A 25,674-nucleotide genomic window follows, 5' to 3' on the forward strand; every position below is an offset into this window, starting at 1 on the left:
CTATTTACTTTCGGTTGTTGTTTGAATCCATGTTTCTTTAATATTCGTGTCGATACAACCATGTTTCTTGTGACATCTGAATTGAATGATTTGTGATATAAGTGTAATAATCTGATCATATAAACAAGATTCGTTTCAGTAAATTCAGAAGCTAGTTATTTGTGCTGAATGTAGGTATTATGTTTTGTTGATTATTTTCTTTTCTTGTCTCTTGTTCAAACAATAGGGCATTTATCTCTGATAAGTAGTTGTCTCATCGACATACATACCAAATCTCCACTCTGCTTCTGTTTTTATATAAGTCTGGCATACTAATTTTAATTCTGGTACCTTTGATAACTATTGCTATGCAATCCTAGTAATGATATAAGTTACATGTAAGTTGTAAAGTTGCCATATTATTGGTTGACCTTATCGGACTAATGATTTTTAGTGCCCTCCTTTATGATTTCTCTTTCTTATTATTTTTTCATACATGGTACAACATTAGTTGACAATCCAAATGTCCAATATAAGTGGTTGTACTACGACGTTTTTTTTTAAATGTGATATCTTAAAACTGAAGGTTAATATCACAATTGTGTATACACATCTTGGACAATCAAATTTACGTCATGTACTATTCAACATCTAAATATATTGTATAATCATACGTTTTTTGATTGAGTTAAGTCTGCCAATTGATATTTTATCGTATGTTTTTCTTTGTTGTGATGTTATGCTATTGTTTCAGAAAAAGGGAGAAGGTTTGGATCCATTAAAACGTTTAATCCCGCTGCAAATGTTTGCACCTGTCCTAAGTCAGGAATCTGATGTACAGTAGTTGTCGTTTGTTTATGTAATATATACGTGTTTCTCGTTTCTCGTTTTGTTAATATAGATTAGACCGTTGGTTTTCCCGTTTGAATGGTTTTACACTAGTAATTTTGGGGCCCTTTATAGCTTGTTGTTCGGTGTGAGCTAAGGCTCCGTGTTGAAGGCCGTACTTTAACCTATAATGGTTTACTTTTTAAATTGTTATTTGTATGGAGAGTTGTCTCATTGGCACTCACACCACATCTTCCTATATCTATGTAACTTTATATAATCTAGCATCATCAATATATCTCCTCAACATACCTTTCCATCGAAGAACATTTGCAATCATTAGAGCATCTTTCACCATATGTCATATTTGGACAGAGTGCACACCCATTGCCATCAATGGACGTAGTTCCTATTTCACATTCTTAAATAAATAAATGGGTTAGGTTTAAGAAGCTGATTTAAAAAGAGAGGCAAAACATACAAAGGGAACATTCAAATGCATATGCCGAATTAAAATGAATTGACAACAAAAAAAGACAGGCAGACAAACAACAGTACGCAAAACACAACAAAGAAAAGATAAGACTAAGCGAAACGAACCGCACCAAAACCTAATTAGGGGGAACTCAGGTGACCCGGAATGGTCAACATTCTGCTCGACATTTGGCAGCCGTCGTTTTGCTCATGTTAGTTGAAAACCGGTGATAAGTCTTATTCAGTAGTCCACATACGTGGGAAAGGGTACATGATTGTAATGACGACAATTGGAACATATCCGTTGTCATATGAGGAACCGATATTTCATAAAGGGCTAGGTTCAGTAAGACCCCTTTTTGGTCCCAAAAAATAGCAGTTTAACCTAATTGTGAAAATGAATTCTTTAAGTTATTAACTGGAAATTAGAATGCTTCTGCTACATAAATATGGACTGTTTTTGACAATTCAATGCATAAATATCGGGTACTAGCATAATTAAGTCATGCTAAATTACTGAAATCTTCACAATTTTAGCATTTTAGTTAAATTTTAGACGGTTTCCGTCTTAATTGAAAGTGGCCGCATTCGTGTTCATTCATAATATTGAAATGTAATTTATATTTGATGATAATACATAACATATATAAAGGGTGAGGATGAACACGGATGCGGCCGCTTTCATTTTTTGACCAAAAAACATCTGAAAAGTGACGTTTATTTGGCATATTTGATAGATTTTTCATATTTAAGCTTGAAGCGGAGGGGTTTTAATGACTAAATCAGTAAAAATCTTTCACATAAATTAATTGAATCAATTGAAATAGACAAAGTGCCAAAAATCTTTCGAAAGATGAACCTGAAATTTGAGGCCAAAATCGGCCCTTACCGGATCTACTCTTATTCTGATTTATGTTCTCTCATCGATTTATTTTACTTTTGAACAGCAGTATACTTTGTATTGGATACCAAAGCTTCATAAAATGCCGTACAAACAACGGTACATTGCTGGCTCATCTTCATGTTCCACCAAAGAATTGTCTATTAGATTGACTAAAATTCTGTCTGCAGTGAAAGAGGGTCTTCAGAAATACTGTGAAACTGTTTACTCGCGTAGTGGTATTAACCATATGTGGATTCTTAAAAATTCTAAAGAACTTCTAGACAATTTCAAATCTCGGTCTCTTTCTGAAATAAGTTCCATCAAAACTTTTGATTTTTCAACCCTGTATACCACCATTCCCCATGTAAAATTGAAAAATCGCCTAAAAGAAATTATCCACAATGCCTTTCAACATAAAAATGGTAGCATACGCTATAAATTTATTACTTTGGGATTTCATAAAGCATATTTCGTTAATAGTGACAAACAAAAAGGTAAATCATGCTACACAGAAGAACAAGTAGTCAGTATGCTGGAGTTTCTTATCGACAACATATTTGTTGAGTTTGGAGGTAGACTTTTCCAACAAGTTGTCGGCATTCCTATGGGAACAAACTGTGCGCCTCTTCTTGCCGACCTCTTCTTATTTTCATATGAATCAGAGTTCCTCCAGACACTTGTCAAAAACAAGAGGATCAAAGAAGCCAGATTATTTAATTTCACTTTCAGATATATTGATGATGTTCTTTCCTTAAACAATCCGAACTTTTCTGATTGGGTTCCATTAATATATCCCCCAGAACTCGAGATTAAAGAAACAACAGACACGGCTTCCTCCGCCTCATTTTTAGACTTATATCTCGAATTTGACTTACACAGTCATCTCAGTACCAGAATCTATGACAAACGAGACGATTTTAATTTCGAAATTATAAATTTCCCCCACCTTAGTAGCAATATACCAACTTCACCTGCGTATGGGATATATATTTCTCAACTTATTCGATATTCAAGAGCTTGCAGCTCCTACTCAGACTTTGTAAAACGTCATCAGTGTCTGAGTAGAAAGTTGATGAACCAGGGGTATGTCAAAGAACGTCTCGTCCTTTTTCTAAAAAAGTTCATCGGAAGGTACCAAGACCTTGTTGATAAATATTCCGTATCAACTTCTCAAATAATACACGATGGTCTTGATGTATAGATTCTGCGTACTGATGTTGTGTATCATCTTAACAACATGTTTTATTGTTCTTTTATTTGTTTTTGTTCTATTATTAAGATTACTTGTACTGTTGAATGGTTTTATGTGATATCCGTTTGACGTGGCTCGGTACTTATACATCTCGTCAATGTGTTTGTATTGGCTTTCATTTTTTTGTGATTTGTTTTGTATATGTGACTCTTTGTATTTCTTTTGTGCTTATAACGTGACTCTGTACTTTAAAAGATCCCGTCAGTATGATATTTGTCTATAATATGTCATATGTCATTATGATATATTTCTATTATGAATTACTATATATGTTGAACCACAAACGTCAAAATCAATCAATGGCGTAGTGGAATAAACAATTTTTGGATTCTCATAAATTCTATGTATAACTTTTGGACTAGTTTGAATCTCGGTCTATTTCTGTAATTTATTCTTACATACTTTTGATTTTTTAACCCTGTATGCGTACATTGCCTATTAAAATTTTTAAATTGTTTGTATTCACATTGAACGACAAATTTATGTCACGTATATAATTTTTCTGACGTCAGACACTCAAATCAATCCATGTGTTCGTAGATATGTTTTTGTGTCCTGTTAAATTGTTCCCTTTTAAAAGTTTTGGATTCTCATAAATTCTATGTATAACTTTTGGACTGGTTTGAATCTGGTCTATTTCTGTAATTTATTCTTACATACTTTTGATTTTTTAACCCTGTATGCGTACATTGCCTATGTAATTTTTTAAATTGTTTATAATCCTGGTACTTCTGATAACTATTGTATGCACATTGAACGACACATTTATGTGACGTATATAATTTTTCTGACGTCAGACACTCAAATCAATCCATGTGTTCGTAGATAGTAGATGTTTTTGTGTCCTGTTAAGTTGTTATACGATGATGACTGATGTACCCATATTTTGACTATTTTATTAATTGTGACTGTTTATTTAACGCATCATGTAAATGTAGCGGAATTTGACGAGACTGTTATTAAAGTGAGAGGGTTAGCGCTATAGAACCAGGTTTAATCCACCATTTTCTACATTTGAAAATGCCTGTACCAAGTCAGGAATATGACAGTTCTTGTCCATTCGTTTTTGATGCGTTTTGTTTTTTGATTTTGCCATGTGATTATGGACTTTTCAAATTGATTTTCCTCTGAGTTCAGTATTTTTGTGATTTTACTTTCTACTTTAAAGATCAACAAACTCTTGATGGCGTCTATAACATGTACGAAGAGATGATTTCAACTTTTCCACCTTGAACTCTTATCAACTCTTGGCCAACTCTAAAGTCCTGAATAGCATATTATATATATATATATTACGTATGCAGTCGTTACTGGAATGTTGCTATATGGAAATAGAAAGTTCAAACTTAGGAAGCTGAGAACGTCGCTTTGATCGTTAAGTTTTATTTTCAACGGACCTTCATTGTCAATTTCCAAAAGTAAGACCAGATCTGATACAGACTTAACTGTATCATGTGTATATAGTGTAGTTTTTATCAAGTTCGATGCGATCAACATAGTGACCACATTTTTCAATAATTTCATCTTTATAGCGGGAAGTGAAGTTAAAGAATCCTGCTAACTTCCTTTCGTCCCTCCGAAAAATATTTCTTTTTACATAATTCAGACAGTCTTGTTATTGGAAGAACCATGTGTTAAGCCTTTCTCGATAGTCACGTCTAAGGTAAATCTTAAGTATAAGCTTTATTAATGATTGTTTTTCTATGTCATGTGTCGATTATTCTTACGTATGTAAACTGACGTGTAAAGTTATTTGATAATTAGTTTTTATTTAGTTAAGTTCCTTTTAAACATGAGGCGATTCACAGCTTCATATATCAAATTCGGATTCAGTCTGTATTCCACAAATGAACAGTTCCTTTTTCAATATGATAAGTAAAATAATACTGCTGAGATTTAAAAACGATGATTGCATATATCAATCAATGCATTAAGTACATGCACGTTTACAGTATCCACACTTACTAAATTTTACTTACTCAAAAACTGTTCCAGTAGAGCTACGATATAACTTAAATAAAATACGACGCTTTTCAAGTTTTACCGTCGACGTCAGGAATAAATTTGCAGATGTGACAATGTCATAAGAGACAGTCTTTCGCGGACAACTGACGCGTCCTAGTAAAATTCCCAATTTTCTACGGATAAGGTACCGGTGGCAAGTATATCAAAAACAAAAATCAGACAGATACGCCTATTCAATAAATAAGTATCCAAATGAAAACACTAAGAAATACCAAGAAATGTATACCCGTAAATACCGGATAGCGGGGTTTTTTTTTTGCGGGGTGCAAATGTTCGCTTATTTTCGCTGATAGAACCCAATCGCCAAAAAAAATCCGTTAAATTAAAGGTGTACATACAAAGGTATGAATAAAAGTTTTTAATCGCCAAAATAATAACCGCCAAAATATTTCGTATACCTTCTTCAATGAAAATCGCGAAATTTACACCCGTGAAAATAAACCGCTATACGATACTATACCTTCACCAATTTAGAAAAAAATATAATCACAAAAACACTGAACTCAGAGGAAAGTTCCCTAATCAAATGTCAAAATCAAAAGATCAAACACATCAAACAAATGATAGCAACTGTCCCATTCCTGACTTGGTACATGCATTTTTATATGTAGAAAATGGTGGATTGAACCTGGTTGTCTAGCTAATACAACCTCTTACTTGTCTGACATTCGCATCGAATTCCATTATATTAACCACGAGTCGTGAACAAAACAAACAGACATTATTGCGATACCAATAATGAATATTTATTATACTGAGGGCTTAAAAGCTCACCATAAGTACCATGAATCAAAACTGTGTATACGCCAGACGCGTGTTTCCTCTATAGAAGCCCAATTAGAAATGCTAAAATCAAAAATGTTGAACAGGTCGATTAAAGAGCATCGAGAACCAGGAATTCCGAAATACTTTGCCAAAACAGCTGAGGTAATTTATTGCTGTGGTAGAAAAACATTCGTATTTCGAAAAACAAGAAAACTATTTAGAAGTGGTCTAGGTAGTTCATTTCTATTTATCACTAATTTGTCAACACTGAGATCGAGAGTTTGAAAAGAGGGACGAAAGATACCAAAGGGACAGTCAAACTCATAAATCTAAAACTGACAACACCATGGCTAAAAATGAAAAAGACAAACAAACAACAGCACACACGACACAACATAGAAAACTAAAGAATAAACAACACGAACCCCACCAAAAAACTAGGGGTGATCTCAGGTGCTCCGGAAGGGTAAGCAGATCCTGCTCCACATGCGGTACCCGTTGTGTTTCTTATGTGATAACAAATCCAGTAAATATTCTAATTCGGTAGGTCACATTCAGGAAAGGGAAGGGGATTGTAGTTACGACGTAAGGAACATATCCGATATCATTTGTGATACGGTTATTCCATAACGGTCAACCAACTCGTGATGGCGTCCGTAAAATTTACGAAGGGATGATTTCAACTTCACCATTTGGAACTCTTGGTTTAATAGCTTCCTTGTGAGCAGCAACCCTCAATCAAGAAAATCATGATAGGAAATGCAAGCACGGGAATATCGTATCAATTGGGAGATATATACCCCGTATGCAGGTGCTGCTTGAATGTTGCTACTTAGAAATGGAAAGTTCACAATTGGAAAGCTGAAATCATCTCTTTTGTCGTAAAGTTTTGTTTTCAACCGTCTCTCATTGTCAATTTCTAGATGTAAGTCAAGATATGAGGCCGACTTAACTGTATCTGTAGTATCCTTTATCTCTAGCTCGATTGGATAGATACTGCACTAGGCAGATACGATTGGCCCCTATGTTAATTGACTAGGATAACTATAATACAGCTGAAAGTGGCGTTAATCATCAACAATCAGTCAATCAAGGATTTAGTAAATCATTGTATTGTAATGTTTAACAAGCATATCATATAAAAGTGACATACTTACTAATGCAAACGCCGTGCTTAAGTTCATAATTATCACAGCAATACTCTTTTAACACATTATTTGAGTTTCTAAAACAAACAAAAGACATTAGGACACAGACACTAGTAATAAGTGTTGTTGCAAGACGGACATTTTGATCGTAGCATGACTTTAAGACTAATTTATAATTTTTTGAATCATTTTAGTGTTTTTTAGTCAATGTTGAATGTAATTAACTGCGGTAAATTCAGTTCTTTTCATAACATTCGATTGATGTCATTAACGATCTAAATGACCAATGCTCAGGCTGTTGAGTACTTGTTTGTTTAACTCTACACTTGCAAATTGACAAAACGACTGTGCATGACCTTATAATTTGTTTTTCAGACTGATGATGTGTTGTTAATGTGCAGACATTTTACAATGTATATCTGTCACGTTTCCTACTTTTGGGATGTATCAATGGTTAAACATATCTTTTAATTAAATACAAAATATTTATAACCTAACAAATACAAATCACACGGATTCAGAGATTATTCTGAGGTTGAAAACCAGTGACACCGCTAAATTACATCTTTCAGGTTTGTCTTGTGGTTAACAAAACAGTTCGGGAATTACAAAACAAACGATATATCTTGAAAAAGATACAGAATAGCCAGGCATTATGCAACAAAAAAAAATTACAAAAATAATGAAATCCGAGAAAAACTCAAAACGAAAAGTCTCTAATCAAATGGCAAAATCAATTAATAAAACACTTCAAACGAAAAGACAAAAATTGTTATATTCTTGACTTGGTAAAGTATTGTCAAAGGTAGACAATTTTATGATGGTATGATACTAAACCCCTAACGGGAAGGATTGTGCCTGAGGTTCATATGATGAAATCATAATATTTCAGTCAGTTTAGTTGAAGTCTGGAGCTGGCATGTCAGTTAACTGCTAGTAGTCTGTTGTTATTTATGTATTATTGTCATTTTGTTTATTTTCTTTGGTTACATCTTCTGACATCAGACTCGGATTTCTCTTGAACTGAATTTCAATGTGCGTATTGTAATGCGTTTACTTTACTACATTGGTTAGAGGTATAGGGGGAGGGTTGAGATCTCACAAACATGTTTAACTCCGCCGCATTTTTGTCCGGAGCCTCTGGCCTTTGTTAGTCTTGTATTATTTTAATTTTAGTTTCTTGTGTACAATTTGGAAATTAGTATGGCGTTTATTATCACTGGACTAGTATATATTTGTTTAGGGGCTAGCTGAAGGACGCGTCCGGGTGCAGGAATTTCTCGCTACATTGAAGACCTGTTGGTGACCTTCTGCTGTTGTTTTTTATTTGGGCGGGTTGTTGTCTCTTTGACACATTCCCCATTTCCATTCTCAATTTTAATGTTTGATTTAACCTGGTTTTAAAGCGCTTAACCTCTGACCTGTATGAAAGTCGCAACACATTCCGTTGTATTTACAACATGTACAACTATGACATTTAAACACATAACTTGAAAGAAATTGAAAACTTCAAATTCGTTAAACAACGTCAATATAGAGAAATCCGCAAAACACTACAGAAAAAAATGAAAGATTGTGAAAAATGAATCTCGACTAAAAGACCAAAAGATCTTATGCATATTATGCACTTGAATAACTTGCAAATCGTGTTCAACTTACGACTTTCACTTTATCTTTGGTTTAAAACATTGTTATCAAAATATTGATTTTCAATCCGTGATTCCTGCATTCTTCTATCACATGAAATATTACCACTCACAGCTAGGACGCTCCATATTTTTAAAAATGACCAAACTGTGTGGATATGACATTTAACCAAATAAAATCGTCCAAAACAATGCGAAAAATATTGGACTACGACGGATAACGACTGCATATAATATAGGCCGGCGGGTCTAAAATATACGTGTCTAGTCGTCTCTCCATAGTGAAAAGAATGTCCGTATCAATAAAAGCTTTTATCAAAAGAAATATAATTTAATACACAATATGTTTCTTTTACTGTACTTCTTTTCCTGTTTGTGATTTGTCTGCATTACAAATGGAAACGTTAGAATAACAATATTTCGCATAATTGCTCTTTCGTCCTCATAGGAAGTAAAACTCAATACCATGAAATATTATAAAATGTATGTTTATTTATACTGCGCTCATTCTATTTGAGCAGTCAAAATGCGTTGACCGTATATTTCTATGTCATTAACAGTCACTGACCCGATATCACTTTTTCGCATGAATATTTAAATAGAAATTGCCGAAAGTATAATTAATTATTCATACGACCTTTTCAACCTGTTCTTGTTTCCAATGTATACAATGACTCAAACTTATTTATTTTGCAATTTAAATTTGTTTAGTTTGCACACTATACATCATTATGTTATATGCTTATTGGTAATATTTTAGACTATTCTCAAACAAATTCGTTCACAATCGATTGTGGGTTTCAACAGATAATGTACATTTCATTGTGTTGTATATTTCTCCGACTGCATGATATGAGGCCTTTTCTATAATGGGGAAGTTTCCAAATATTAAAATCAAATAATAACATTACCACATTAAACAACTATTGAAAATGTTTTCTTTTTAAATTGCAGTATAAACATGATAAAGACAATAATAGTGTATTGACTTGACATATCAACGATATAAGGATTCGGCCCGAAACTGGGAAAAAGCTTGGCAGAGCCTCTCATTTCCCTGTTTCTAAGCCTCATCCTTATATGTCAAGTCAATGCACTACATTGTCTATGAATGTTGCGGATTAGAATGTCATTCTTCTCATTAACTTTTCTATTTCGAAATGTATATCTTTCGATTTCGTATCAAAAAATTAAACCATTATTAATTTATATCCAAACAATAAGCTTTGGTGTACAATATCATAGTGCACACGTTTTGTATATCAAGTTTTGGTTTTCTGATATGTGTTCATACTAACAAGAAATGTTGATAACAAAATGATGATTTGGTGATAACACATTGAACAATATGGGACTGCACAATCAATGATTTGTTTTCAAATAATCAGCAAAGTTACATTATAGATATATTGACTATCATTACCTGTATTCGATTTTATATGAAGTGTTTTAATTACTTACCTTCTAAAACAAATTGCAGCTGGTGTTGCATTTGTCAAAGTCAAATACAATATCCAAACAAAAAATAAATCTCCATAATCCATGCTAATGAGGAAACAGTGACAATGACATTATCTTACAAAACGGAAACTTTTATACAAAAACACTCAATATGTAGTTATGCTATACATGTATATATGTGTATATAAAATACAAACCATACAACGATCAGACTTGTATTGAAACTTGTTAATAGTATATAGAATATCGAAATTATATAATGAATTAATTCGATATCTTTGTTGCAGATTCTAGTTAATATTTATCATGTGACGAATACGTTATAGGTTTACTTGACGAGGATTATTTTGACAATATTATTTGTTACGTCTGTTTAGTTCACGCATAATTGTAAATATAACGGAATTTGATGAGACTGTCATCAAAGTGAGAGGTTTAGCGCTATAAAACCAGGTTTCAACCACCATTTTTTACAGTTCAGGAATATGACTGCTGTCATCCATTCGTTTGATGTGTTTGAGCACTTGATTTTGCCACTTGATTACGTTTTATATCTAAATATTGACTTTTGAGGGTCGGTTGAAAACAAAACTTTACGACAAAAGAGTTGATTTGGTTTACCGTAATGGAATGTCTGTTATATAGATGATATCAAAAATGTTTCTCATGTCGTAACTACAATCCCGTTCCCTTTCCACGAATGTGACCTTCTGAATTATACTTTTTACCTTTATTTGTAACATTTTTACCTATGGTGTCTGTTTGTTTTGTTCATTATCAGGATTATTAAATTTGAACGACTGTCATATAAGTTAGAGGTTTAGCGCTATAAAACCAGGTTCAATCCACCATTTTCGACATTTGAAAATGTCTGTACCAAGTCAGGAATATGACAGTTCTTGTCCATTCGTTTTTTGTGTGTTTTGTCATTGGATTTTGCCATGTGATTATGGACTTTCCGATTAGATTTTCCGAGTTCAGTATTTTTGTGATTTTACTATTTGTGTGTAGTAACGTCTTGAATCAACTATGTTTGTGCTGTTAATGGTTTCATTTTATACCTTTACTGCATTCTTGTTTTTAAATATATTGAAATGCAAACTTTCAAACCTAAGAAGATTATTTACCAAAAATATATATTGTGTTGGCTGTGTATACAATATTTATTGGCATGAATAACAAATACCAAGCAGTAAAATTATTATAAATTCTATTATGACGTCCTACAAACGCTTTGAGTACACAACCATGGTAAAATATGAATTAATGCTTGTACTATTTCGATCGTATTTCCACGTCATATTCTTTTTTATGAATGAGCTACCCGACGTCATAGAACGATGACGTCAGAATAGAAGCATTTTACGGGGAAAACACGCTTGTGAAACTGAAAATCATTACCACACGGAAATGTAAATAAACGATGCTAAAATGTGTTATATAAGTCATTGTTTGTTTGCAGATAAGACACATAAGTGAAGTTATCATTTACAAGCTTCCAAACATATCTAAATACGGTATTGTAAATAGTTTCAGCATGGCATTTATTCAGTTCACTCCGTTCTTTTACGTCGATTTAATAGTGGGTTAATTATTAGGACCGGAAAATAATGCCTTTATCTAGAGCGCTTCAATCCAGAAGAATTACCGTCCTTGTTCTATGTATAACACTGAATAAGTTAACTTTAAATAACACATAATACGTATACTTTGCAACAGAACAAATTAACACGAATGAACGATTTGAGAGGACTCGCAGTTACTAAAAGCTAGTTAAAAGCCAAACACAATTAATAATAAAAATTCGTGCTTCAGAGAATAACATTACCTTAAACACGTCATAGGGATTTAGTGTTTTAACGTTTTTGAAAGATTACATCCCAGCTCCTTTGTTCTAACAGGGGTGATCTGAGTCGGATCGCCCCTACCAGATCACCCCAGTTTGAGTTACTTTGTTATGCATGCTTTCCTTTGTTCTTTCACATTTTCGCGGGAATGTCAAATCCACTTTAAAATTTAGAATTAATTATACGGAAAAGACTATTTATCAAAATTCACGTAGAAAAAATCCAGTGTTTATGCTGGGATTCGAACTCAAGACCTTTAGCATATCAAGCCACGACACATACCACTACACCAGGTCGACTGGATACGAATTAATAGTAATTAAAGGAAGCAAGATTTTTTTTTCATAAGTGGGGCGAGTTTTCAAACCTTTATTCAGTGGGGTTTAAACCTTTTTCGTTAATAAAATGAATAAGTGAGTTTTCAGACTGATTGTTCAATTTGATTTTACACTTTTTCAACAGTGGGGTGAGTCGGTAAACAAGAGTGGGGCGATTTGTTTAATAAAGTGGCGATATAGTGTGGGTCGATTGGCAAGTGGGGCGAGTTGACATTATTTGATATCTACTCATCGTGTTTGAGGGTCATTAAGGGTATACATCATATAGTAATATATAAAGTATATTCTAATGCAATTATTTTGTATCAATGGTTCTGATTGGATGACAGTTAGCGTAAAATCCTCTATCTCCTTGTCTGTAACTAAGGAAGCCGACATTTTGAATTGTAGAATGTATTGACATGCAATTTCTACCATAAAAAGCCAAACAACTCACATGTTGCACCTACAAATCTTCTTTTTATCAAATTTTATTACATTCTGAAGCGGCATAGAAGCCAGAAAACGCCCGGTGTTTATGTTTGACGCCGGAAGCATGCATATGACGTCACCTAGTGTAGGGACCAAAGAAGATAACATCCTTTCGCGGAATTTTCTTCAATGAAGATTTTACACTGTTATAATAATTGAAACTTAATTATGAACTTGTTTTGCATTAGAATAGAGATAACTGTATTGTATTGGAAGCTTTACGGACGTCCATCTGTAGTTTTACTGTCGCAAATACCCGTTTACCTGTCTCCGCTCCGCGTCGCCAGGTAAACTAAATTTGCGACAGTAAAACAACCGATGGACGTCCTTAAAACTTCAAATACAATACAGTTATCTCTGAATTATAATGGTTGCGTGGCATTCTAAACTAGATTTTATGAATTGTAAATGGTTTTCCGTCTAGTATAAAACAGCTGAGATGTAAAATAGTTATCCCATTCGGACTTAGTGTGTCAATGTTAGATCACCCTCTGGCCTCCGGCCATCGGGGTGATCTTACACTGACACACCGCGTCCTTGTGGGATAACTATTAAAGACATGACGTGTACAATGCCAAAATAATAGTGTTAAGACAGACAGGAGAATATAATGTAGTTACGAGTTTACCTGTTGGTAAATATGTATAATCCAATATATAGTAACATATGTATAGAAAATAAACGGGGATGTGTATTTATACATGAAAAAAAAAGTTTGAAAAGAATACAAATTTAGTAATGTTTAAATCTGCCGATTACAAAATCGACTTAATAATTTACCAGTGATGCATTGATTAAGTTCCTGAAAATATTACATCACTACACACACGGGCATATCTAACTAGATATTGAAACACCGTATGATAGATTCTGAGGAATACTGCCGTCTAAAAAGGGGAAACTTACATTGGTAACAAATACATGTGAAAGATACCAAAGGGATAGTCACTTGATATTAACTTGGTAGTAATGATTGAAAATGATCTACATATATAAAAATTATCTCCGTGGTAAAATATCCCAGTAGTGATGTGAAACTGCAAGCAGATTTATCCAAGAAAAATTAATCAATTATTTTAAGTATGTAGCATTTTGTTCATAAAATGATAAACACTAATTATTCTTTCCTTATCTGGAATTTTAAATTACTGTGACTTATATGTCCATTCCTATGTATGCATGCCCTTGGTACTGATTTTATTATGGGGTTTATTGAAGAAGAAAAAATAACGAAAATTTTAAACTATAGTTTGTCCTAATTATATATTACACAAATAGTACGCACTGACACCATTGAACGTGACAGATCTTTTTTTTTTTGTATTTTACAAAAGGACGTATTTATTCAACAATCAAGTATGTTCCTGTAGAACTTTTTATGAGTCGTGAAGTGCGTTCATATTTCATATGATGAATTATTTTCCCATTTATCTTATTATTTTCTGTCAGTCATTATTTCGTACAATAAACTCATTTTGTATTCTTTAAAGTATCTACTCCTTTGTTTATGACTACGTTTCTAAAAAAACTTCATGTATTTAGACACATGATTAATTGTTTGTATAAATCTAAAATATAAAACTCTAAAGGTTTTGAAACGTTACTCTCCCACACCAATTGTTTATATATTTTTCATATATGTTTAACATAATGTGTTTTTGTAAAGTGTCTGCAAATGTTAAATAATTATATTGCATGTATAATTCGTTATGATACGTTGACTAATTGGAAATGATCAATCACACGTCCTTCTGAAACTAGTATTAATTCCACGATTAAATGCAACATTCATGATGAAACGAGATCCCACAAAAATGTACACAGGTAAATTAAACAAAAAGATATTATAAATCGTGTTTTCATGAACATACATGTAGCTTTAAAATGTAATTATAAGTGTTGACAGCGTCTTTAAAGTGTCATAGGGTTGAAAAAGCGTTGACCGTTCGCACATTTTTCGCGCTTCATACACAATGTACTTCCGTCAACGCTTTAACACCCTAATGAATTTTAAATATTCAGACTTATCTACTGCAATAACCTCAGTTCTTGCCGGATAAATCCCTGTTCAATACATTTGCAGATAATACAAAAGGACGTTAATGTGAACAGGTAAATTTCATCTAATAAACAGATCATAAAGGAACACTCGAAAAGACCAAATCAATTAAAGAAAATGCTATCCAATACTTACAAAACTTAAAGCATTGTCATGTTGACCTTAATTGTATGCCTTAATACACAAAAAGATAACGTTGTTAAAATAATTCTGATTGTTGTCTCTTAATTTCTAATCGATCGTTATCGATATACAAAAAAGGTAATGAAAAATATATTCTGTTAATTTTAAATGATCAACATTCAATAACATATTTTTTAGAGGAGGCTAATGCAAGCAAACGAATTTAATTTTGTCGTCAATATTGAGACGTGTATTATTTTATGATACGACACTGTACTCACATTACATCCAATAGCTCCAATAGTTTATTTTCATTTTTGGATCAGGAATGTATCAATTAGATTTCTTTTTCGTGAATGTTTTCACTAAGACGAATGTAGGAAATTAAGACAAAACAAGCGTATAGGTGTTTTCCATTTATTTTATAGAATTACTTATCGGTACTGTATTTTGCAAAACCTTTATTGTTAGTCCGCAATGATCTTTTATTTTATACATTTTTTGGCCTTTGAAATGATTCGATTTGAACGTCAGTGGTGATTCTTTTGTAGAATGCAAGTGCATCTAGGGTATCGAATAATAAGCCTGCTTTATTTAATGAGTTGCATATATATATATATCAAAACAGAAAAAAACATACATCATCAGCTCAAGTTAACATACACACACGTGAATAACCAACTATACAATAAATCATCTTTAAAATTATTCAAATATTGTTAACGTCATTGCACACTTGATTGTTTTATAACTACAGTGTTATTTGTGGATTCATGGTTACTAACTATAGGTATGACAAACGATTTATTCAGATTTTATTCAGATTAAAATTATTTGGCATAGGACCAATGTGATAACTGTGTTTACCAATGGATTGAATTATTGTCTTATCATACAGAACAGTAAAAAATGTCATAATTTTATTAGTCAGTTACCGTTAGTTTTACACTTTCAAACATGAACCGGAACCTTGCCTATAAGATACCAAAATAAAAAAATGCATCATTAGCATAAAGACTGTTTATATATATGAGCCACTAAATGCATAAGTAAGTTTTGATCAAACTTAACAGAACACGTTGAAGTTTGTTAAATATTTTTGAAAAATCCATTTTATTCGTAAAACGTGACATTATTGTTAAGATTCATACAATAGTAAATTATGTTAAGAATTTGTCAGTGAAGCGCAAAGAGCCGTAGAAATATCGATTTTGTTCTTGCACCTAGTACAAGTATTATAATAGTTGGTTACCTGGATCAATGCTATACTAAAACGAAAAAAAATCATTTACCATTGACGACATTATACATGTTATTGAGAGAACATGTAGACAGTTTTCATAATCTTAATCAGTGACATAAGAAAGGAAAACCTACGGGGGGAATCAAAAATAATGTCAGTTTGTGTTTTTTTTTTAATTTAAATTTTAGTTAAGGTAGATTCATGGTATACCGCCATATTGGATTGTACAATCACAGTACAAAATTGGTCTAGTTATTTGCCCAAATCAGCAAATTTTGAAACAGATTTGCAATTTAATGGTTAGACTGTTTATTTATATAAAGAACAAATATCAATCTTTTTGGTTTTCAAAATCATTTTTTTTCAAATGAGCCATTTAAAGGTTGATAATTCTTTTAGCACAAAATTTATACTGGACAAATAGGGATTTTTTTAATTTTTACTTGTGGCAAGAAAACAAGTTCGGTGACACCATGTTTTCTTTTTATTTTCTTAAAACATATTATGAAACCTTTCTTCTCACAATTTTTTTCAAAATTCTCTCTCATAGAATTTTGTTATGCACTCTTATGTGTTTTTTCATGAACAAACTAACCAAATTTAGGCAATTTTCAACGACTCATAGCTTGAAAAATAGCACGGTGACCACTACTTTTTATCATATTTTTGAAAAAGCATAGTAAGATCTTCATTTTGTCAAATTATAAGAAAATTCTGTCTCAAAAACAAACTTATGATCTACCTTAAGTAGGTTCGTGTTGTTTATTCTTTAGTTTTCTATGTTGTGTCATGTGTACTATTGTTTTTCTGTTTGTCTTTTTCATTTTTAGCCATGGCGTTGTCAGTTTGATTTAGATTTATGAGTTTGACTGTCCCTTTGGTATCTTTCGTCCCTCTTTTAAGCTACCTATTATGACTCGACTCTGAGTGTTGTTTTTCACCTTTTGCATTTTTTTCAAATTTCTGACCATATTGCAATTTGTTTTATCAAACCAAATTGTTCAACTGTTCAGAAATGTCCACAAACACCTGTATACAACTTCAGTATAGTCCTAACGTGCAAGGCGACTAAATAAAGCATACTTACTATTCAATTAGACTTTAATTCCACTTCATAGGTGTTGAGAAATTAACTTAAAGAATTTCATACGAATTATTATTGAAATTGTCATTCAAAAGGTGATTGCTTGTAAATGTTGAAGTGCTAACAAAATGTCTAAATTTACGTTTTTTTATTATATCTTCTAAACTGGGGTTAATCTTAGCATACGACAAAGCTTTGTTTTTTAATTATTCTTTACAATACTCAGTGAAATGTACTTTAATCTTAAATAGGTTTTCTAGAAGTTTTGATCGATAATCGATTTTAGATTATCACCAATGGAAACTTATTAACATCGCATTTTAATTTCACATATATTTTACTGAATTTATCGCTCTTTTTTTTTAAATCAAACTGATGTCTGCTTGATATAAATATAGAAGACTTTAAAGAAAGAAAAATATGAAAACTTGATTTGGAGGAATTTCAAAGTAATTCAAAAATGATTATCTACCACCCTTTGCATGTCAATTATATAGAAAAAAACATGTATACATATTTTGACAATGATTCTCATAATAATAATGAAGTGGAATTAAGGTCAAATAGGAATGTATAATTTATTTCATGACCATGCACTTTCACAACTTCACTGGTCTTCCACAACAGTTCCTTTAGATTTCTGACTAATTGAACTCTTTGGTTTGATATAACAAATTGCCATTTTGTCAAAATTTTGAATAAACAGCAATACGTGGTGAGCAACTTATATAGTCAAGTCACAGTGATTTTTAACAAATAACCCCAATTGGAGATTTGAAATTTTCGCAATAACTTTGTTTTGTACCTTTTGCATAAACTGGCTAATACATGTACCATACAACTTTATAGCCCAAATCATTATACTGTAATCTGAATAATTATCTACAAATCAGGCTACCAAGTGTATGAATGAGCATTCCGATCTCATATTGACAGATATAAAACTAGTTTGAGGTCTGCTGAAAGAAAATCTAACACGAAATGATCTGAGCACATACTTCTTTATTGTCAACCAACATGAAACAGTAGTTGCCTTTTCTCGATAAGTTTGTCAGAATGAAGTTTTAGTGTACAGCTTTTGAATAAACAACAAAAAACATTGTATACTCTAACATTGTCAGAAACTATGTCTTTTCCGAAATTCTTCAATGGCAACTGATTGTTCTTTTAAACTGTTGCATCCTCTTACATCTATTATATTCACTTTGTACGATGTGTCATCAATGACGTCAATATACTGATGTTGACCGTCTAAAAGTGATGCATTTTTTTGAAAGATTTCCCTTGTTTGTTTCTGCAGGTGTGAATATTTGCTGCCCAGTGATGAAATGGAAGCTTTTTGCTTGCATGTTTTCGGTACTAAAGGCTGATATGGTGTAAGATAATCGTCTCTATTTTGATTTTGCTGGTCTAAACACTCGATTAATCTTTTGTTGACGCTTTCGGGCTGTTTCCTAGTATGAAAAGATAAGCGATGCATTTGTAATTCATCAATTTCCTCATATTTAGAATAATTTTCTGAAATGTTTATCTGTATGTTTTCTTCACCATTGATTGGGGAAGTAATAGCCAGTTGCTCACCTTCTTTGATATTTGTTTCTAGTTTAATGTTGGTCATATTTCTTTTCATGCAACAAAACATGAAAAGTCCTATACATACCAGTACACACAAACCTATAATATTGTATATAAATACTGCAGTTGTGATATTTGCCGACCCTGTAAAAATATAAAACGTGCATGGAATTAATTGTTAGGTTGCAAAGCTGTAAACATGCGAACGTTAACGCATCATACTGCTCTACAGTCGCAAAAATATATATTTGAATTACTGAGTTAAGATAAAAATATCGTAAACAAATGTAAATTGACATTTGGACAACATTACATCGACTCCTGTGTTGTTGTTTCGGGAAAAGAGAGTTTTAATTTTTATTAAACCCTGTTTACATCATAATTTTGCTGTTAAATTTACGTACCTAAAAATTCGAATAGCTTTATTTTTATGAACAAGATAAGTGAACTAGTGAATAATTCCAATATAAAAAATCATTTTAACAAACAGACATGTTACAAATTATACGTCGTATCTGACAACACATAAAGCTAGAGAAAAAAACAACAACATGTTTTTACTATACGGTGCGTTTCAGTCACCATAACAAGTATCCAGTATTGTGAACCTATTTGTATGGTACATTTTCTATAATACTGTTAACATTAAAATATTAATATAATATATTATGATAAGGGGATTAATTCTGAACAAAAAAAATCATTCAAACTAAAGAAGTTTTATTTGGTTTAGGTTATTAATCTGTCGTGATTATCTAACACTTTTGTTTAAAACAATAACTTTTCGATAGAAAACCAGGAATCTAATATGAATTAAACAGATTTTTATCACAAATAGCTAAGTACAAACTAAATTTCGTGTACAACAAAGCATGTATACATGTACGTTAAATAAATAACACAACTCAATGGAATATCTTTGGAAAGATATTCTTTTTTTTAAGATATTCATAATTCCTATATGATTTGCATAGTAGGGAATACGATAATATGATTGGTCGAGAGGACTTCGGGTAGTTGATCTTGACGTTGGTTATTTTTCGATAAACGACGTTGACCGAACTTTTGTTCGTAACCAATGGCGGCGATAATAACACAGACGTTAACAAAATTTATTTCACTGCACGTGTATCGTTAAATAAAATAACAAAAACAAAAAGATTCGTTTGAATGATAATAAGAATTTTTGTAGTTTATTTTTATCAGATTGCTAATTTAAAGGAAAACATATCTATGCGTTTGCCAACAAATAAATTCTTGCACCAGGCCTATTCAATGACACAAATATACAACTTACATGTGTTAGAGGTTACGAGTGTGGAAACATGTTTTCCCTATTTCCAATGTTAGAGATTTATATGATTAAACGCCTTTTCAAAGGAATTTATTGGTGTATAAACTGGACCAAGTCTCTCACAAACATATCATAAAAGTCCTTCTGACTTTATTTTTGAAAGTGAATTTGTCGAGTTTATACACCAATGAATTCATACAAAAAGACGTTTACTCCTATAATAACTTAAGGATGTACTTCGGTAAGGTTTTGGAACAAGTGTCAAATGGTCGGACTCCTTGTCGTTTTTCCATACGATATCAGGTAAAATATTTTGCCTCATTACACCTATTTATCTTTTTACATAAGACTTAATAGCTCATAAAAGGTAATTTGACATAATTTAAGCATATTTTTGAGTTTCTGTTTTTTGATTCTAGACCCAAATAGTACCAATGCAAATATAAGATAAAAGAGGGACGAAAGATACCAAAGGGACAGTCAAACTCATAAATCTAACACAAACTGACAACGCCATGGCTAAAAATGAAAAGACAAACAGAAAAACAATAGTACACATGACACAACATAGAAAACCAAATATAAACAACACGAACCCCACCAAAAACTAGGGGTGATCTCAGGTGCTCCGGAAGGGTAAGCAGATCCTGCTACACATGTGGCACCCGTCGTGTTGCTTATGTGATTACAAATCCTGTAAATAGTCTAATTCGGTAGGTCATGTTCATGAAAGGGAAGGGGATTGTAGTTACGACGTAAAGAACATATCCGATATCATTTGTGAAAGGGTTATTCCATAACGGTCAACCAACTGGTGATGGCGTCCGTAAAATTTACGAAGGGATGATTTCAACTTCACCATTTGGAACTCTTGGTTTAAAAGCTTCCTTGTGAGCAGTAACCCTCTATCAAGAAAATCATGATAGGAAATGCAAGCACGGGAATATCGTATCAATTGGGAGATATGTACCCCGTATGCAGGTGCTGCTGGAATGTTGCTACTTAGAAATGGAAAGTTCACAATTGGAAAGCTGAAATCATTTTTTTTTGTCGTAAAATTTTTTTTTCAACCGACCCTCATTGTCAATTTCTAGATGTAAGTCAAGATATGAAGCCGAATTAACTGTATCTGTAGTATCTTTTATCTCCAATTCGATGGGATAGATGCGTTCCACATAGTCACCAAATTTTGAATTGCTTAGTGAAAGAACGTCATCTATATAGCTGAAAGTAGAGTTAAAGGATATTGCTAACTTCTTATCTTTCTTCCTAAGAAGTTCCTGCATGAAGTCAGCCTCATAATAATAAAGAAACAAGTCGGCAAGTAGAGTGGCACAGTTTGTTCCCATTGAGCTGCCGACAGTCTGTTGAAAAACACGTCCTCCGAACGTTACAAATATGTTGTCAATCAGGAAATCAAGCATCTTGATAATATCGGTTTCAGAGAATTTTTTGTTTGAATCAGAGTGATTCTTTACAAAGTATGATTAATCCCTCCCTAAGACAAGATACTTCTATCTACGTTGGCCATTCTTTTTTATGAAGCAAAGTAATACCAACTCTTTCAATTTGTCTTTTAGTTTGGAATGTGGAATACTTGTGTAAAGAGTAGAAAGTCAAATGTTTTAATACTGTTACAAGATGAAAGAGAGTTAGATTGTATGTACTCAAAAAGATCTTTGGAATTTTTAAGTATCCACATCTGATTCACGCCACCTCTAGAATAGGCAGTTTCACAATAACTTTGAAGCCCGTCTTTGATTGCTGATAAAATAGATGTTAATAATTTAGAAGTTCAAGTCATCCTTTACCCGCCATATTTTATAAATCAAATATCTTGAAAAGGATCTCAGTGAACTATCAATATGTTTAGTTTATTTGGTCATCAACTAATACTCTTCCAGCTTAAATTATCAATTTTTAATTCTTTATTTTTTTTAATTTTACTGTATATCACCCAAGTACATCCTTAATTCACAATTTAAAAATAAAACATTTCAAAATATCTTTAATTTTGTTGTTGGCAACATAGAAAAATATTTTGGGTACACTCATATTCCAACAGTCGGTTTTTGACGCTTACCCACTTGTAGTGTACTCATGAAAAGCACAATATTACAATATGACATTTTTCAAACAGTCAACTTTTTCTACAAATTAATATTGTTGCCACAGTTGTATCGTGCACTTCTCCAGTGTATCAATTTAAGGGAGATGTGATTTATTTAAAAAGAAAATATCATTGGAATTTAATGACAAGCTCATAATAGTTGTCAACGGTACCAGGTTTATAATTTAGTACGCCAGACACGCGTTTCGTCTACATAAGACTCAACAGTGACGCTCATATCGAAATATTTATAAAGCCAAACAAATACAAAGTTGAAGAGCATTGATAATCCAACATTCAATATATCATTCTCCCTCTCACTCTCTCTCTCTCTTAATCTCAGCATTTAACCAATGTCACAACATTTTCCATGATATGTCTATTTTGATACATTTTGATAAATTGTAGATAAACATGTGTATTCTACGTGAAAAAAACTTACTAAGGATGACCGATTGAAATGAAGCTCCAAATTTTAATTAAAATAATATAAATACAGTTTGTATCTTTCGACAACTGAATATTGGTTAGTGTCTAAGAATGAATATAGTCATACCATCCTCCCCGTAATGTTAAACAGCTTTAAAGAAAAAATATAGGAAAATTAAACTTTTAAACCAGTATGAAATGACAGAACTAGTTATCAGATCTGTAACTGGGAAAATCAAAATAAACAAAACAGTTTTTTGAAATACATTGAAGTTGAACGCATGTTCACTGTCATTTTTAATTACTAAAAAAACATGCTCTCCTAGATTAAACAAACGTCACGTATGATACCTCCAATTGATATAGCTGAAGGTCATATGTTTAATAGACTTTACATTCAAACATACAAAAAGTTTCATTAAATACCGTTTGTAGTATTGCATACAGTTGTTTGCCATAAACATTCATCAGAGGTATAAGTGCTTCCTAAAATATTATAGATTAATACAAATTTAAAATAAACCAATCATAAGTAACATATATATACATGTATGTTGCATGTTATTGTATACAAAGTTGAAAGTTTAATGACATTGTAAAAGTGTGAATTATGAAAGCAAGTCCTGAAAAAAAAAATAATGTGAACAACTAAGAATTGTTTTAGCAAATAAATACAATACTTCAAATAGACACAATTATATGTTAGCAGATGTAACTGAATAAATTTGAATGTATATGTTCCATGAAAAAAATCTATGACTACATTTGTAATTCTAGTCAATGAAAATGTTCTTCTTTGTTGTAAGTTCAAACATTATTTTGATCCAGATTTCAAAATGAATTGTGTCGACCCTCACGAACAACAATTATCTTAGTATGTTATTATAAATTTATATTTTATTCAAAAATTTGATTCAAAATTGATCCCGTTAATATGGTTTTAAACCTTGAACAGTTGAGATAGTTTCGAATGATTGTTTTCATAATATGAAAGTTGTTCAACATAAAATATATAAAGCATATGCTATATTATCAAAAGACTGACTATACACAGTTTACACATCTTAGAATGTCGACCAAAGGTATTTCTTGTAAGGTCCATCTTGTTGAAAAACAGGATGATTTTCACTTTCTGGTGTGTAATTTCCTATTTTTATCTTGCTACGCATCAATGTGAAGCTCATACCACCCTTTTATTTGGAATTGTTGGAGAAATCAAAATGAGAGAACCCCGACTTTTGACAAAAAATGTGAGCCACAAACTGAAATAATATATCTAAAATAAAACAAATATGATCAGTCAGATTCCTATTTACTTATAACAGTTATGTACAAGAAATTGTTCATGTCTTGAGAGACGTAAAGAAAGAAATACTTACCGAATGCACGCGTTTGTAAAGTGTTGGTATCAGAGTCCAACGGAGAACAGCCCAGTATATTGTCACACCTGTGTTATAAACTTGACATTTAACATACAATTTATTGTCATTTGTTCATTCTAATTTCAATGTTGATTTTATTATTAATTAATGGTGGTTATAAAATGGCACTGTCTAATATAGCCACAAAACCAGGTTCTCCCCACCATTTGTTCGAAAAATGTCATGTACGAAGTCAGGAAAATAGCAGTTGTTATCTTATAGTTCGTTTCTGTGTGTATTGCACTTCAGTGTTTCTGTTGTTTCGTTGTTTTCTTCGTAAAGTTGATGTCTCTCCCTAGGTTTTAGTTTGTAACTCGGATTTGTTTTCTCTCAAAAGATTTATAACTTCCGAACAGCGGTATACTAATGTTGCTTGTATTCATATATATTTTTCGTCTGTTATAATGGTCGAGCATGCCTGTAATGGCAGGTAACGCCGAGAGACATATACAGACCCGAGGCCATTTCAACCGACTTAGACCAACAATTGGGTTCATTTTAAAACATGAATTTCTTAATACTCGTATTAATCGAGCAGTAAATGTGTAATATATCACGAAGCAAATAAGTGTGCGTTTGAAAGTTTAGCAAATATGCCAAATTGAATATTAAAAAGAAACTATAAAAGGGTGGTCATTAAATAACATCTTAATGTTAATACAGTTGCATTGTTGTCCTCATCAAAGCAAATCATGCCTTACAAAATACAAGATTTAATTCTAGATTTTAAAATTCAAATTCTAAAAAGCAATCATGATGTGCTATGTTATTCATGTTATTATTAACTTAGTTAGTCCGTAATGAACCAGTTTTGCTTTTATATATAATGGTACAGTTTCAATAATAATGCACTAAACTGGTTACAAACAGTCCTAATGTGAACAATATACATCACTAAGTAATAAAAATCGAAACAAACCGTTGTATTGGGCGACCTGTACGTATACTATATACAATACTCTGATGCAAACCATATTTTTTAGTGAAACAAATTGAATAGTATATTGTACAATAATTCAAATCAAGTTGAACGCGTATACTAGCATGAACAAAGTGTTTACAGTTTTAGTATGTATCTGACACATTTATTCGACTGGTAGCTACATGCATAACCACTCCGTTGTAATTTTTTTAGATCTATCTGGTGTGCCATTAATATAATATGTAATGCTATCCATTACTGGTTGTTTTGTATGATCTAAATATACAGTTTGTCAAT

At 32.1% G+C, this 25,674-nt stretch overlaps 1 protein-coding gene across 1 annotated transcript; it reads right to left on the reverse strand.

Moving 5' to 3' along the window:
• LOC143043744 (uncharacterized) lies at positions 1–10,588 on the reverse strand. Its single transcript, XM_076215925.1, has 4 exons — positions 10,462–10,588; positions 7,364–7,431; positions 1,120–1,228; positions 1–76 (listed from the first exon to the last, which is right to left on the reverse strand). The coding sequence occupies exons 1-4, from the start codon at positions 10,542–10,544 to the stop codon at positions 1–3; spliced, it is 336 nt and encodes a 111-aa protein (XP_076072040.1). The 5' UTR covers positions 10,545–10,588.
• Between the last annotated feature and the right edge of the window lie 15,086 nt (positions 10,589–25,674).

This window comes from Mytilus galloprovincialis, chromosome 8 (genome assembly GCF_965363235.1).
Source record: "Mytilus galloprovincialis chromosome 8, xbMytGall1.hap1.1, whole genome shotgun sequence".
Taxonomy (NCBI): Eukaryota; Metazoa; Mollusca; class Bivalvia; order Mytilida; family Mytilidae; genus Mytilus; species Mytilus galloprovincialis.

Coding starts and splice junctions, on each gene's coding strand:
- LOC143043744 (XM_076215925.1), bottom strand. CDS start 10,544: ATGGATTATGGAGATTTATTTTTTGTTTGGATATTGTATTTGACTTTG. Junction 7,432..10,461: donor GCTGCAATTTGTTTTAGAAG/GTAAGTAATTAA, acceptor TGTTTGTTTTAG/AAACTCAAATAATGTGTTAA. Junction 77..1,119: donor AAATGTTCTTCGATGGAAAG/GTATGTTGAGGA, acceptor CATTCAATTCAG/ATGTCACAAGAAACATGGTT.